The following is a 16,313-nucleotide window of genomic DNA, read 5'->3' on the forward strand; positions in this document are numbered from 1 at the left end:
GTAACTGAACTACTGGGATCACAATATCATAACTACGTACATTACCCAATGGTAAAGCATTTAATGCCACAAAAGCACACAATGATTATATAAGATCTAGTCTTAACACAAACCGTGGAGGAAAGTAGCTAATGTGAAAGGGGGTAGATGTATTGTAGTTATTCATAGGAAATATATAATACAAATTCTGGAAAAAAACAACTAATGAAGAGAGATACCCATAGAGGCTAAGGCAAGTATGACAGAAAATCACACATCTTTGGACAAAGAAAAAGTCTGAAACAACTGGAGAGAAACATTGATACATTTGTAAAACTAAACGTATGTTAGCAGAACAGAACATGTTAAAAATGCTTAAACAAAACAATGGAGGGTGAGATTGTACATATTTAAAACAAAAAACAAACATATTTCAAATACGTATTTTCGGGGAATCGTCAGTAGTTTTGATGCCAAAACCATGTATAATTGCCTGCATGATAGTCAAGACTTTTAAATTCAAACTTAAGGACCTACAATTACAATGGAATACACTAGTAAAGACCAAGATGTGTCACGTTCTCTCTTTCTATAAATAAACATCCATCCCAAAGTCCAGACATGTCAAATAATTGTATATGTTTAATCAATGATTACATGAGAAAATACATTCTAAATGTATACAAAGTTGGCATAATTAGATACTTAGACTACTAATCATTTATCCAATTCTGCTATACACAATATAATAATTCTGCCAAAACAGAATAAGACTCAAGTTTTATGCTTTCCAGTTATTTTAGCTGACTCTATGCAAAAAGCATCATGCTGCTTTCTAAGATCACACTACATCAGCCAATAAAACTCATTCAATTTTATAGGAACACTTTGATTTTACAAGATATGCATGTTTTCACTGGAACAGATCTAATGGATTACTATAATTTTTCAAGAGTTTAACCAAAATGACTTTTTCCCCCCCTGTTTTGTTTTTAAACACTGGACAACTACCCACTGTTTAAAAAATAATATTTAAAATAATAATAATAATAATAATAATAATAATAATAATAATAATAATAATAATAATAATAATAATAATAATTAACATCCAAAGGACCAGAGATGTTTTCTTTGGAGAACTGAAGCCTCTCCCAATTTCAAAACCCTCACCTTAATGTCAGCATGATTTAAATGTTACAGATCGGACTTGTACCCTTCAGACTTATAACCCAATCGTGTTTTGATTTTAAAGTAATAGAAAGTGGCTTCTGACAATAAATTAAACCATGGCAGGATACTGGTTTATACTTTACAATTTGTGGGTAGGTCAATGTTGTAATTAGGTCTAGCTTTTGGAGTGGTTAAAAAAAAAAACCCTGTAGTGAGCTAGATGTTTGTGTTGTACGGCCAGATAAAAAAAAAAAAAAGGGGGAGTGGGGTAAGAGATCTTAAGTTCCTAGCCTATGCTAGCTCAGGGCCCCTTCATTGTAAATCCACCCCCAAAATTATAAGGTTTGCTTATCTGATGCAAGTCAATGGAAGTACAAATGCAGTATAGGAGTGTTCTTCTACTAGGCTTAAGGAGTCTAAACTACAACCCTATAGCAACATTTACAAGTTACAGAGGCATAAGGTTATCTTAATTCTGTTAGCTGTATATATTACAATTACATACTACATGTGTCTGTAGCTGCAGACACCCAGACTCACTGCACTGTAAGCTCGCTATGACATCACTGATTGTCAGCTAGAGAGAACATGGTGTCCGCCTATATGTTCATAAATCATGGTTTTCCTAAATATACACACTCTAGACTATTTTTCAAATTGCCATATTAAAAACAATATATACAGCTAACATAATCAAGATTAAAAAAAAAATGGTGGTGCAATTCCCCTTTAAATTCAGTCTGATCTCATTTCACTTAATGGAACATTTGAAAAATAGGGCGTACTAGATTAGAAAACTAGTTGTAAATATACAGCACAACGGGAACATTGTATACAAGAGGATCTTGTATCCCTTGTAACAAAATCTGTAGCAAGACTATACAAATTAAAGCACTATGGTGATCACATTAGAAGCAAACCTAAAACATTTTGATCCATATACCTTTGTTTCAAAGATGTACAACTTTATAGTGCTTCTTCAAAAAAACAAAAAACAAAAAACACAGAAACATGACATTACTAATATATTCTTAGAACTGTCAAACAATTGTAATTACATATATTTTAAATTGATGAGGCAATATATACACATTGCAGTTTATTCAGTGTCTATATATTAAATAAAAATAAACAAAGTATACATTTCCCACACTCACAGATATTTAAGGTTTTCCAGGTCTTCAAATGCACCTCTTGGAATTCTTCTTATTTGATTATTGTTCAAGAGCCTATAAAACAAAGAATGCAATTACATTTCTTTAATAAAAAAAGTGAATCCAATATGAAAATACATAGCACCTTATATGGAGATCATAAACTAAGTTCCAGAGGAAGACAACCCCCAATCTAACACCCGACTTCCTGCCTCCCAAGCAAAAGTATGCAGAAACACACTTTCCCAGCATTCATTGCCTTGCACCCCTCCTCCTCTCCACACAGCGCCTATGCAGCAGCTCCTCGGCTCATGTGCATGTGTGAGAGAGTGTGTGTGTCTGTGTGAATTGCCTGATTCCTACGTTAAACTTGAATTTTGTCATACCGAAAAAGGATCACTTTCTGTTTTCCAACAATGTCACTCATTACCCGGAGTGACTTGTTTATAATTGTATTGTTTTAAGGAGTATTTTTAAGTGTATGGGCTATATATTTAAAATTTTATGATATCAAACCATTCAATATAATTTTTAATCTGTTGAAATGTAAATTTATTTAATTGAATTGACTATCTCTTAAATCAGTTACAACATATGGTTGTATCAAATAGCCTATGCCTTGAGTGGAATTGTATTACATCAAAGTGACTGCTCACTTCTGATTATTTACTGTTCAATACAAAAATTCATACATTTAGTGACACTCTCTCGGTTAAATACAAGTTTGCCGAGACTAACTTCAGAGATCATCCCATATGAAATCTCAAAGCATGTCATTCCGAGTAACGATATCAGTCAGGTAGGACAACACAGACTATTCCTGTAAAAATACAACAATAATCATATCAATTTACTAGAAAGCATTTTCAGACATTTCCCAGCATTTCTCAGTATTCAGCGTTATGTTTTGGATGACTAACTTGAAAGAAATGCACCGGTGTCAATAGAAAAGCCCACATTTGTGAAATGAATAGTGTTTTGTTTTATTCTCAGGGCTAAATATGTTTGTTGAGATCAAATGATGAATACTTATAACCCACTCTATGCAAATCTATCATTGTTATCTGGTATGACATTTTTGATACTAGAAATCATATGATTTATAATAAAAAAGAAAAAACGATTTTCAGAAATAAAATTTTGAAATGTATACACAATATTCTAATGATGGTAGAAAAAGCTTTCCTTTGTTGTTTAGACTTTTTACCATTTTAAAATCCTTATTCGTCACCGAGCCAAACACTAAAGACACCAGAACCTGGTAATGTTGACATTTGGGTTAACTATAATACCATTGGCATATGCGAGCCATGCCGGAACCAGGCTGGCGTGGCTCTGCACGTTACACACTGGCCATTTTGTCGAGCCAACCCAGAACCAGACCGTGAGTTTTTCGGCCCTGCTCGTAACCTAGTGCTGGCCCGGGACCGAGCTGTGCCCGGGGAGGAGTTCACATCTTCACGTAGCTTCAGCCTACTAGGTCTAAATACTTAAGACTACTACTGCTATTTATATACTGGTAAAAGAATCGTAGGACTGATCTACAAAACGAGTTTAGGCAAGTTAAGTTAGGTCTTTAACCTCCAACATACGATAACTTTTTTTCTTTTCTGTTCTCTCACCTCTCATGATGTATACATTTATTATTAGCTTAGGAAATGTACAGCCTCCCCCCCCGCCCCCGGTTATGTACTACCGAATAAATGTCGATAGTTGTAAATTGAGTTAGGCTACTCTCTCTCTTTCTCTCTGTGTCTCTCAGAGAAGCATGTCTCACCTCTTTTCATAGTTGGCGTCGTTGGTTAGTCAAGTTTTTAATGGTTTCGTCAAACACAATTATTATTATTATTATTATTATTATTATTAGTAAACTAATAATGCAGATCAGGGAAGATCAGAATATGTAATTGTACTGAAAATGTAATTGTCAAAAGAATATGCGTTACTATTGACAATGGGTTGGGACATGGACATATCTATATAGTATCCTTATTGTGAGATTTTGGTTTTAATGACATTAACCTGTATTTTATTTTACAACGTCAAAAGCGAGAGTCTAAAACAGTTAATGGATCGCATAACGCATCTTCATGTGTTTTGAACATAACCATTACTTGCAATTCTAATGTTACCAATAAAAGATGGAGACAAGTAACATTCACAATCTAATAATGACATGAAACTCTGCATATAATCTATGCTTATATGGTTCATTGTACCTACAAGATTATTATTGTCAATAAACAATTTGACTTAAGAAATCAATGTAAACTTCACATTAAGCCCAATATAGATAGTAAACCACATAAGCGTGTTGAACCTTCAGCGCAACACAAGCTTGGCTACACAATATACTTTAAAAATAAATCTTTCGTGTATCAGTCTTGATGGTGCCAGTCTTGTAATTTGTGAAATTTGGATATAATGGTTACATTTTATGTATAATAAGCCATGTTAAGCAATTTCAAATGGTTTAATACATTAAGCGTTCTGGACTCATTAAAAGCTAATATATATGTTCACAATGTTATATATTGATCAATATATTTATACATAATTATTTATAAATGGACTGTTTCAGTGCATGCTGGAATACACCACATTAACAGGGTTCAATGACTAAACGATACTATAGACTAACAAACAGAGATTAAATTAAGTCTTTCACATGTTGTTTTGGTCGCATTTGAGAATGTTTACATTTATGTCTTTGCAGCTTCAATATTACAGTTTGGTAGCCAGGCCAGGTGGTTTTCACTTCCATTTAGTAAAATCTAAAAGGCCAAAATTACGAGTACAACCACACTCTCAAGCATTCATTGTGGTCATCTGAAAAACTCGACTATCTTTCAACGTCAGGCACGCAACGCTCAACATCCACAGCCTCCGACGTCATTCACCAGGCTTGTGTGCCAGGCGAGCTAGGCATGGTTCTGGCATGGTTGGAATATGCCAGTGAAAAAGGGGTATAATAAAAAGACTCCCTTCAATTCAGAGTTTACATTATATATTATATTACATATTTTTCAGTATATATTATTAATTCAGTATCAGAGTTAGTATGAAGCTGCATAATAATCACAGGATCAAATCCAGTACACTGCTTTCACTTCCATGTAATTGACCAATTAAGCCAAATAATGCATACTTTATTTTAACAAATTAATTATTATTATTAAACAAATTAATTTGGTTAAATTACCAAGATTGCTCATTCCTCTGGTATTAAAAGTGATTTGTCCATCTTAAAGTCCCAGTTTTTCCTAAAAAAAAACAAATGAAAACAATTCCCCCAACTTTTGTATTAATTTAAATACATGGAATACCATAATTGTAGAACTTCATTATGTGTACAGATTAGTGATATGTTTCAGCATGATACAATTTAGTGTGAACAACATTGCCATATCATACATAAACCACAAACAAACTTACTGGTTGACAGGAGTGAGAAAATAAGCGAGAGGTTGGATTGGATTATAATTTTCAATACATTTACACAATTTCCCAAACAATACTTCCCTCAATTTTTTTTACAACAAAAATGAATGGTCAGTTTACAGGATTAATAAGTGTAGTGTGAGCATAGTCTATTGCTCTCGGCAGTATGCCTTTGGTTAGTGTTATTTAGCTATTTTCTATAGCAGGCAATAATGTAAACTAGGTAAAAACTGCAATAGCAACACGAGTCATTAAACTGAAAGACAGACAGTAAATTCAAGGGGGACTAAGGTGACTTATTAAAATGTACACAACACGAATTGCTCAGAATTCAACACTACAGTCTTAAATTTACTTGCCCAATTGTGTCCCTTTCTTTTTGGAGAAAACTTTGACTTCCATTTTTTACCAACCATTAGTTTAACATCATGTATTTGTCTTATTGTACAAATAACATGACCTTATGAATGTTAATTAAACCCAGAGAATGTACATCCACATGGAAAAGAACAATGTCTCAAATCAATGTTCAGCTCACATTATTAGTAATTATCTGCACTCTCATTGATCAATAAATTACCCATGCTTAGTGATATAAAAGTTCATACATTATTTTCCCAATAAATTCACTTGCATACTACACATCTTAATAATAAAAAAAAAAAAAACAGCTGTCAAGGAACACTGTCTGACTTAAGCAGTGCCCGATGCACCGTTAATTGTGCGTCATTTGGGAGGTGTGTTGTAGATACGACCCAAATACGCTGCCAAGGCTGTCTGGAGTGTTATGACTTTACTGCTGGGGATTGAACCCTTAAGCGTCTATCAGCAGGTCAGGTAAACATTCCATTCTGACCTTTATAGTCGTCTTACACGAGGAAACAATTCAAGTTGTTTCCACGTTTTCAAATGAGATTGACGTTTTTTTGTTTTTTTTTCCCCAGTCGTGAGTGCAAGTGAGATTTCCCACCACAAGCAGCATTCCCAAGATGTTCTCCCTCACACGTTTCGTTGCTTCACATGACAATCACCAGAAATGGAAAAAGTCCCTTTGATACTTACAGTGTGTTGAGGTTTTTAAGTCTTCGAAAAGAGCCAGGTTGTATGTCCTTGATTTTGTTGAATCTCAGGTCCCTGCAGAGTTTATAAAAAAAGAAAAAAAAGAACAGCTTTAATTAGAAGTGTGATCAACAATTTCATAATTGTATCAACAAGTGAACAACTGATTATAATCAATGCGTCATTAAACAACTGCAAAGATCAAACACGGTCATATATAGTAGATCACATTTGGTTCCAACCAAAACACTACCATAGAGACGTGTATTGCTTACATAACTAGCAAACACAAGGCCTCGGTTTCTCATAGTCCCATAAAACCCTCAGGGTCACAGGTGCAAGTCCTGTAATTACAGTTACAACCACAGACTGGTCTAACATATCATGTTTCAAAAGATTTGCTTTGAATTCCTATCCTAGATGGACTAAATCACTCTGAAAGAGTTCATTTTTAAGGCAGAGAGCCACAAAAAAATATCCTAATCCTTTATCTTTGATGAGTAAGTTGTCTCCTATATTAACCAAAGTCATTACGAATTATTCTAACATGTAACACCAATGCACTTGAATTTTTTTCGCATCCGAAGCATTTCAAATAAAAATATATATATTTTTTTTTTTTTGTGAACATAAAATAAGCCATTTAGTGTTAATTTTAACAATGTTTTATTTATAATAAGGGAAGTAGGGAAGGGTCTCTTATCTGTTCCACTGATGTATAGGCGGTTTGTTTGCCACTTGCCTTTAAAACACACGCCGCTGCAATGCACGCCTGAACTTGAGCTGCTCGAGCGTCCATACTGCCAGGATCAAATGCTACCGATGCATCTGAGCTAGATCTGTACCATCTCCCCGATTGGTACAAATGCTACCAGTGCATTTGATCCTGCTCAGAAATGGCAGTCTAAAGAATGTGCCTAATATTCCCCCCGTTTGTAAAATATCAATTCAATCAATTGGCCACTACATTTTATAGTAACTAGTACAGTCACAATACGATTTTAATTACCAGTATACAAAACCTTTAAATTTTTAGAAAGAGTCTTCCAAAAAATATTTAAGATTGACATTCAGGCTCCTTGACCCAATGAAAAATGCTTTCATTGATCCAAACAAACTTTCAAAAGAAAATACTATGATGCTTCTTGATAGATTCACATCTTTGCACATTTTGAACTTCTCAAAATACCCTACCCACAGACAAACACACTAGATTTTTTGATAGCTGGACAACACTACAAATGAAGAAAGACTTATTTGAAAAGTGCATCAGATTTCAAGTTTTCTTTTCTGGGTAATTACAGTTTTGTAAGTTGCCTACTCTGTAAAAATCCAGCATGTGAACCGATTTTTAATTTATTTAACAAAGTCTCACACAGTTATAAATCTCTGCATCATGAATATCCTTCTTAACAAAGAAATAGTGAGAAGGGCTTTTGGCTAGATCACATTTTATGCAATATTGGAGTTTTATTTAGCCTTCCAAACTTTGTAGGAAAATGGGAAAATCTGTAATCCAATGGTCAGTTTAAAATAGGGCTGCAACTATCGATTATCATGATAATCGGGGTCTTGGTGCCCACATGGCTTTGTATTCGAGTTCGCCAAACTCTGTAAATACAGGGCTGTGATGACCGAAAAAAAACTCACAGCAGGGGCTGTGCCCTGAGGAAGACAATAAATTCTACATTACATTAAACCACTTAAACTCCAGATGAAAATACAAAAACCCTTCCCAGGAACCACGTTTTGGAAATAATGATAATGATGTAATGCCTGAAATTGCTTTAAAATGTAAATATATGGTGAATGAAATACAAAATAAATTGCCAAATTGTTTTTCAATACCCCTTTATGCTCCTGTGTACTACATATCCATGTTCAGTAAAGAGATAAGTACATGGTTGTTTTTGAACAAACAAGACAATGCAAATGCATTTTTATATTATACTTTATAATAAATAAACTTTTGTAATAAAAACAATACACTAAAATGAAAAAAATAAAATAAACAATACACTGAAACACTAATAATACGCAATACACTGGAAATCCAAAGAAAATAATCAACAATACACTGGAACACCGTAATTATCAGTTAAATCTCAATCTCTATCAAACCCTATGCCATTGGCGGCTTGTTCTGTGCAATGTATTAAAATGTTCAATACAATAAGCTTGGAAGGATGGGCTAGAAATGTGCTACAGGGCTCTGCGCAACATTGTGATGGATCTGGTTGTTGCAAATGCCGCTTCATTGCCATGTATGCAGTACTTTTTTCTGAACGTATCTCACCACAGCACGATATAGCTCTTGCTAAAAACTAAATAAAGTACAACTAAACAAGTACAACTAATAATAAAACTATCAATAATAATATAAAACTGTATTTATATACTTGTAGAAGTTGCATGTATTGCCGCAATAGACAGAAGACACGCACAGGCACATGGAGGCTCTAAACAACCTGCGATTGGATAAAAACACAGCATGATCGCCATCCCGGCTTTCAGTTCACATTCTACAGGATCAGCACTGGCTTTGGGAATGACTTGGTACTGAGGGTTTTCATGTGACGTGCGTGCGTACATCATGGTATTGAAGTGGTTAAATGCTCAGTCCTGTTGTCCTCCATAGTGCCCGGAGTCGATGTTTCAAGTCTATATCCAAAATTCGATGTAGAATTTGACAAGCCTGAAACACGCACATAATTAGAGCTGCAACAAACGACTATTTTGATAAATCGATTAATCTGTCGATTACTACTTTGATGAATCGATTAATCTGATAAAAATAATTCCAGCATTAAATGCAAGTATTTTATTAAAGTTTTGAGTTTTTCTTCATCTTGCGTAATGCTCTGTTTAAAAGAAATTTAGATGGCAGTTATAAAACCAATAGAAAACATATGTGCACATAATAAAGGACTTGTATATCGTGTATATATTAACAGGTGTTTTTACAATTGATCTAAAAACACAAAGCTGTTTTACACTTCACTTTGAAAGGTGCTAAACTCTTTTGACAAACAATGAAAAATAAAGTAAACATTAAATTCAGTGTTTACAGGCTTTTCTACATCAAATAGCTTCCACGGCAGTCCAATACTGGACTGTGGAGGTAGATTTTTTTTTCCTGAAATGAGAGACGATACGAGTATGCATAGTAGCACAATATTTAAATTTACATGCACACTGGATGATGCATAAGATCACAACTTGCACAAGGTAGAGGGAAGGCTGAAGCGTGTAGAGAGGGAGGACGGACGCCCCGCCCCTACTCCGCTGTGATTGGACAGCTGGGTAAAAAGTGACAGTGACGAGCGCTGCGTTTTACCCAAAGTTGAACATTTTTCAACTCTCGGCGACCAGAAAAAAAACCGCCCAGCGCTCAGAGCTCAGTGTGAAAAAGACGCTCAGCGCCGTGTCCCGCTGCCGGCATTTTAAATACACGGCTCCCATTGCAAACAATTGAAAAAATACGCCGACCTCAGGAAAAAACGCTTTGGTGGACACACGGCCTTAAAGGGGAACTCCACCGAAAAGCCATATTTTCTCAGGTTATTCTATAAGTACAAACATACACTCACCTAAAGGATTATTAGGAACACCATACTGTGTTTGACCCCCTTTCGCCTTCAGAACTGCCTTAATTCTACGTGGCATTGATTCAACAAGGTGCTGAAAGCATTCTTTAGAAATGTTGACCCATATTGATAGGATAGCATCTTGCAGTTGATGGAGATTTGTGGGATGCACATCCAGGGCACGAAGCTCCCATTCCACCACATCCCAAAGATGCTCTATTGGGTTGAGATCTGGTGACTGTGGGGGCCAGTTTAGTACAGTGAACTCATTGTCATGTTCAAGAAACCAATTTAAAATGATTGGACCTTTGTGACATGGTGCATTATCCTGCTGGAAGTAGCCATCAGAGGATGGGTACATGGTGGTCATAAAGGGATGGACATGGTCAGAAACAAGGCTCAGGTAGGCCTTGGCATTTAAACGATGCCCAATTGGCACTAAGGGGCCTAAAGTGTGCCAAGAAAACATCCCCCACACCATTACACCACCACCACCAGCCTGCACAGTGGTAACAAGACATGATGGATCCATGTTCTCATTCTGTTTACGCCAAATTCTGACTCTACCATCTGAATGTCTCAACAGAAATCGAGACTCATCAGACCAGGCAACATTTTTCCAGTCTTCAACTGTCCAATTTTGGTGAGCTTGTGCAAATTGTAGCCTCTTTTTCCTATTTGTAGTGGAGATGAGTGGTACCCGGTGGGGTCTTCTGCTGTTGTAGCCCATCCGCCTCAAGGTTGTATGTGTTGTGGCTTCACAAATGCTTTGCTGCATACCTCAGTTGTAACGAGTGGTTATTTCAGTCAAAGTTGCTCTTCTATCAGCTTGAATCAGTCGGCCCATTCTCCTCTGACCTCTAGCATCAACAAGGCATTTTCGCCCACAGGACTGCCGCATACTGGATGTTTCTCCCTTTTCACACCATTCTTTGTAAACCCTAGAAATGGTTGTGCGTTAAATTCCCAGTAACTGAGCAGATTGTGAAATACTCAGACCGGCCCGTCTGGCACCAACAACCATGCCACGCTCAAAATTGCTTAAATCACCTTTCTTTCCCATTCGGACATTCAGTTTGGAGTTCAGGAGATTGTCTTGACCAGGACCACACCCCTAAATGCATTGAAGCAACTGCCATGTGATTGGTTGGTTAGATAATTGCATTAATGAGAAATTGAACAGGTGTTCCTAATAATCCTTTAGGTGAGTGTATTCTGTGCAGTGAGTTCATGTCCAGCTCATTCTATGTAGCAGAAATCAGAGATTGAGAAATATACCGTGACGTCACCGGGGTCCTAACTCTGGAGCTGCTTTCTTGAGAGTCAATGGGGGAAATCAGAAAAGCCACGAAAATCATTAAAAAATAACATTTTATGCACGTTCGATTGGACCCATCGTCCTATTTTTCCGAAAGAACCATCGGTTTGTAGTCATAAAAAGTGTATTTCACCACTCAGACTTGTCGCTATTATTGAACATGATTATTTTATTCCAGCACCGCAGTGCGGCTAGTGCGTTCTCCACAGAGCTGCACTGCGCTGGAGCCACACGGTGATGCTGGAATAAAATAATCCTGTTCAATAATAGCGACCTCAGGAAACCTCAGTCACATAGAGGGCATAACAGTCACATTAGAGCAAAGGTCCTGCAGGTTAAGGATGTGGAAAAATAATTACTTTTAATGACTTTTCATAATCTTAATTACTGACTTTTTAATGACCTGGATCAAAGTGTTCTAGGATTATAATAGTTACATCGACAAATTCCATACAAGCACAATCGGTGAAATTCTGCAGATCTGCGCGTCTGCGGAAATCTGCGCTACAAGAACGCGACCAATGTCTTCTTCACAGAGATGAAAACACTGTGTGTAATATGTGCACTGCCATTAAACAACCACACATCTACAGCTGGTGTGTTAACCCACCTAAAAGCCAAACACCCTTGTGTGAAACTAGTAATAAAAAAAAGGAAAGAGGAGCAACAAACACATTAATATTATTAAACTCCACACACAGCAGCTACTGCCGTTTATTATAACTTGAGCGCACAGTGCGTTTCTGAGCGCAGGGTGGTGTCTGTGTGTTGAGTGTGGAAAAGTAAATCGTTTAGTTAAGTAGATTGTATAAATTAGTTACATACATAGTCTAATACATTTTGTATTTCGCTGTTATGACCAGAAAACATTGCCACAAGGATGCTAATGTTAAGGCATGTTTCGGTGCAGTTCACATTGCTAAACTATTAGGCTATTGAATGAAAAATAATTTAAAACAAATTGAAGATCTTTAAGTGAAAACTTAAATGTATGACTTAGAACTAACACTGGAGATGCTATTTACGTTAATGTTAAGGAGTTACATTCTACATTGAAAATTATATTTTGTTTTACTGGAAATGCTTATATATATATATATATATATATATATATATATATATATATATATATATCAATATAAAAGGTTATTTATATTGTCATTTTAATTCAGTGTATGACACTAGAATTATATATCATTATATATATTGCGTTAACTAAATGTTGTGATTAGAATTTTGCACAGTTGTACTTTCAGTATTCATTTTGAATGCTTAAATATATATATTTTCATTTAAAAGAGTTTCATTAAATAAAAGGAAACAGCATTATTGCAGTCATGTTGTTGTGGGCTTTGTATTTTTTCCGTAAGGAAATAGAGCATTTGTTTCACATCATCCATACATATGGCATATTAACAGCTAAGTAGTAAACAAAAATATCGTATCGGTACCGGCAGATATTAAAGGTTGAGGTATCGGTATCGGATTGGAAAAGAAAAAGTGGTATCGAGCCATCCCTACTTGTGTGTAGCGCGCGGGTATAAGATTGTGTTATAAATAAAATGTATAACCCATCCATCCATTTTTGTAACCGCTTATCCATGTGGGTCGCGGGGGACGCCGGAGCCGATCCCGGCAAGCACATGGCGCAAGGCAGGAATACACCCAGGATGGGACACCAGTCCATAAAATATATAATATGAACATTAATAATAATGAGGTGAGGAGGTAAAGAAACATATGTAGCTTGTTTGACACATACCAGTTCAAGAAACGGAAAGGCTGTGTACTTAGTGTGGTTTTAACGGATCCAAAGTGTAATTATAATGCTGACCTCCCCATCTCGATCCCCTTGGAATCCACCACACTCTCTCCTTCTTCTTCCGCTAAAAATCTAGGAGTCACCCTCGATCCTTTGCTCTCCTACACCCAGCACATCACCACGCTGACGCGCACCTGTAGATTCTTCCTGAGCAACATACGCCGGATCCGTCCCTTCCTCACCGACTACTCGACTTAGCTGCTCGTCCAGGCCCTGGTCCTCTCCCGCCTGGACTACTGCAACTCCCTCCTGGCCGGCTTGCCTGCATATACTACCCGCCGCTCCAGCTCATCCAGAGCTCTGCGGCTCGTCTGGTGTCTCTCTCCCCGATTCGCACACGCTACTCCACTGCTCCGCTCCCTCCACTGGCTCCCGATACCGGCACGCATCCAGTTCAAGACACTGACCCTCACCTACCGCTGTCTCGACCACACTGCACCAAGCTACCTTCAGTCCCTCGTCTCTCCATACATCCCCTCCAGACCACTGCGCTCCTCCAGCGCCAGAAGACTAACTCTGCCTCCTCTCCACTCTCCTTCCTCCAGAGCCGCTCCTTCTCATCCCTGGACCCTAAATGGTGGGATGACCTGCCCACCGAAGTCAAAACAGCAGAGTCCTTGACCTCGTCCCGGCGCTACTCAAGACACATCTTTTCCGACAGTACTTGTAATATTAATCCTTTTATCCCCGCTAGATAGCACTTCAGTTTTATTATGCTTCTTACATTATTGATTGTTTTCCTCCTTGCTCCCTTTCCCGTTGCCCTTGTCTGTGACCCTACATCTTGACAGCACTTAGCTTTTACCGTCCAGGATGTAGGACCTCACTTACTGTACTTGCCTGTGTAAATTGTAAATTAGAAGTTGTAAAATGTATTATATTTTGTATTGCTATGTTTAATGTAAATTTAATTTGTAATGATTGATGCCTTTATTGAACTGTATTTTTGCACTTTGTTTTGCACTTATGTTGTAAGTCGCCCTGGATGAGGGCATCTGCCAAGAAATAAAAATAATATTATTATTATTTTTATTATTATTATTATTAACAAAGTGCCATGTCCTTGACGGACACCTTTCGGATGTCAGACTATAAATGCCGTGTCGGGTCCAGTGCCACTGCCTGTACCAGCTGAGCTCTTCCTCCCTGTCCTCATGGCTCCGTGCATTTCTCTTCAGTGCTCATGCGTCATTGTCGCTCTTCCGCACATTTGAGTTCAGCTCTGCTCACGTTGCAGCAGACTGTCTTCTGCGCAGTTCAGTGTAAAGTGCTCCCATACTTTAGAAGACTTTCACGGCTTTCCACGGGTGTAGCTGCAGCTGGTGCCGTCTTTATAGGTTTATTTTTTTTTTTGTAGCTGCGCCCTGGTAGACCCAACTAAATCGACAAAGAAATTCGTTGCCAACGATTTTTAATAATCGACGTAATCGATTTCATCGATTAGTTGTTGCAGCCCTACACATAATCCACGTGTCTTCATCGTGGCGCACGTATGCACGATAACCCACATGCCTACATCATAACTTAAAAATGATTTTGCACATAAACCTGAGTTTCCCAGCTTAAACCAGTTAATGTGTTCAATGCTGCGACTGTCGGTACAAGCATTGCCGAGAAAGCCATTTGATTTTAAATGGGAAATTCTGGTGTGCTTGTATTTAAATGTCACTTTTAAGTTATTCTTTACATTGCGTTGGAACATTGTGTCTACGTGCGCCAGGACTGAAGACAGGTGTAGGATTAGGTGCATGTTTAGGTATGTCAAATTTGGATATAGCCTTTTCCATAGATTAGCTTGAGAGAAAAGCACAGTAAATGCAACACTTTCGTAATTAACATAATTTTCATGATTAACAACACAGTTGGGCTATTACTAGCAACGTTACAAAAACTTACCATGCGTTTAGTTTCTCAAGCTCCAGCTCAAGCTTGTTGGACGTGCTCTTTTGGAAAGCTAATTCTGATTCACACAGTCCACAAAGCACCATACGGTTATCACTCTCTCTCTCTCAAAAATACTCCCCCAGTTTTGATGCTTTCGCCCGAGTTTTGTTTTGCATGATGGCTGGCTGCGACGTGCAGGTACAGACATTTTTCCAGTTAGGCGCACAGGTGGATGACAAACCAAGTGATGCATTACTGCCACCTACTGCTGTTTGAAATGAAAGCGTTGTTCTCACACAGAGCTAGGAACACATGGTGAGGATATTAGGCAAAAGGGCTCAGATCAAGGATATTAATAAGAACGGCTAAGATAGAGGCAACGTAGCTAAATGACTATTCGACGGCTGAAATAGTAGTCAACGTATTTTAATAGTCGAAGACGACGACTAATCCTTGCAGCCCTAGTGAGGAGAGATTGGAAATACTGTGCATGTGTTGGTCAATATTGGCAGATATTATATTCTTTATTTTAAATTATGGATGTAGAAAACCAGTGCTGCGAGAACAAAGCTGACCATTGTATCCCTCAAAAGAAAGACTGCAGAATCCTTAACAGTCAATACAGATGCTTTGTTGGTCAAGGTTTCTTAGGGATAATTAGAAAAGGCTGAACTATAGTTCAACTGGAACAATGCAAACAGGAACAAGTATTCTACTTATTTTATTATTTATTTCTTAGCAGTAGCAGTTGCTACTTATGTTTAAAATTCCTCTCTTTTGGGAAAAATGTCTGGCATGTGTAGTTGCAAAGATTCCCTCCCCCAACACAAAAACTGTACTAAATAAAATAAAGCCAGCCTGCAAAAAAAAAAAAAAAGATTTTGATCAGGTTACCA

General features: G+C 37.2%; 1 protein-coding gene across 4 annotated transcripts in view; it reads right to left on the reverse strand.

Moving 5' to 3' along the window:
• pxdn (peroxidasin) overlaps window positions 1–16,313 on the reverse strand; it is a 73,992-nt gene that overhangs the window by 40,218 nt on the left and 17,461 nt on the right. For all 4 annotated transcript variants that reach the window (XM_066714718.1, XM_066714639.1, XM_066714589.1 and 1 more), the window contains exons 2-3: window positions 6,810–6,881; window positions 2,310–2,381 (exon numbers count right to left, since the gene is read on the reverse strand). In XM_066714718.1, coding sequence (XP_066570815.1) covers window positions 2,310–2,381; window positions 6,810–6,881 — 144 coding nt within the window. The remainder of the gene's footprint in view (window positions 1–2,309; window positions 2,382–6,809; window positions 6,882–16,313) is intronic.

This window comes from Amia ocellicauda, chromosome 1 (assembly GCF_036373705.1).
Source record: "Amia ocellicauda isolate fAmiCal2 chromosome 1, fAmiCal2.hap1, whole genome shotgun sequence".
NCBI lineage: Eukaryota > Metazoa > Chordata > Actinopteri > Amiiformes > Amiidae > Amia > Amia ocellicauda.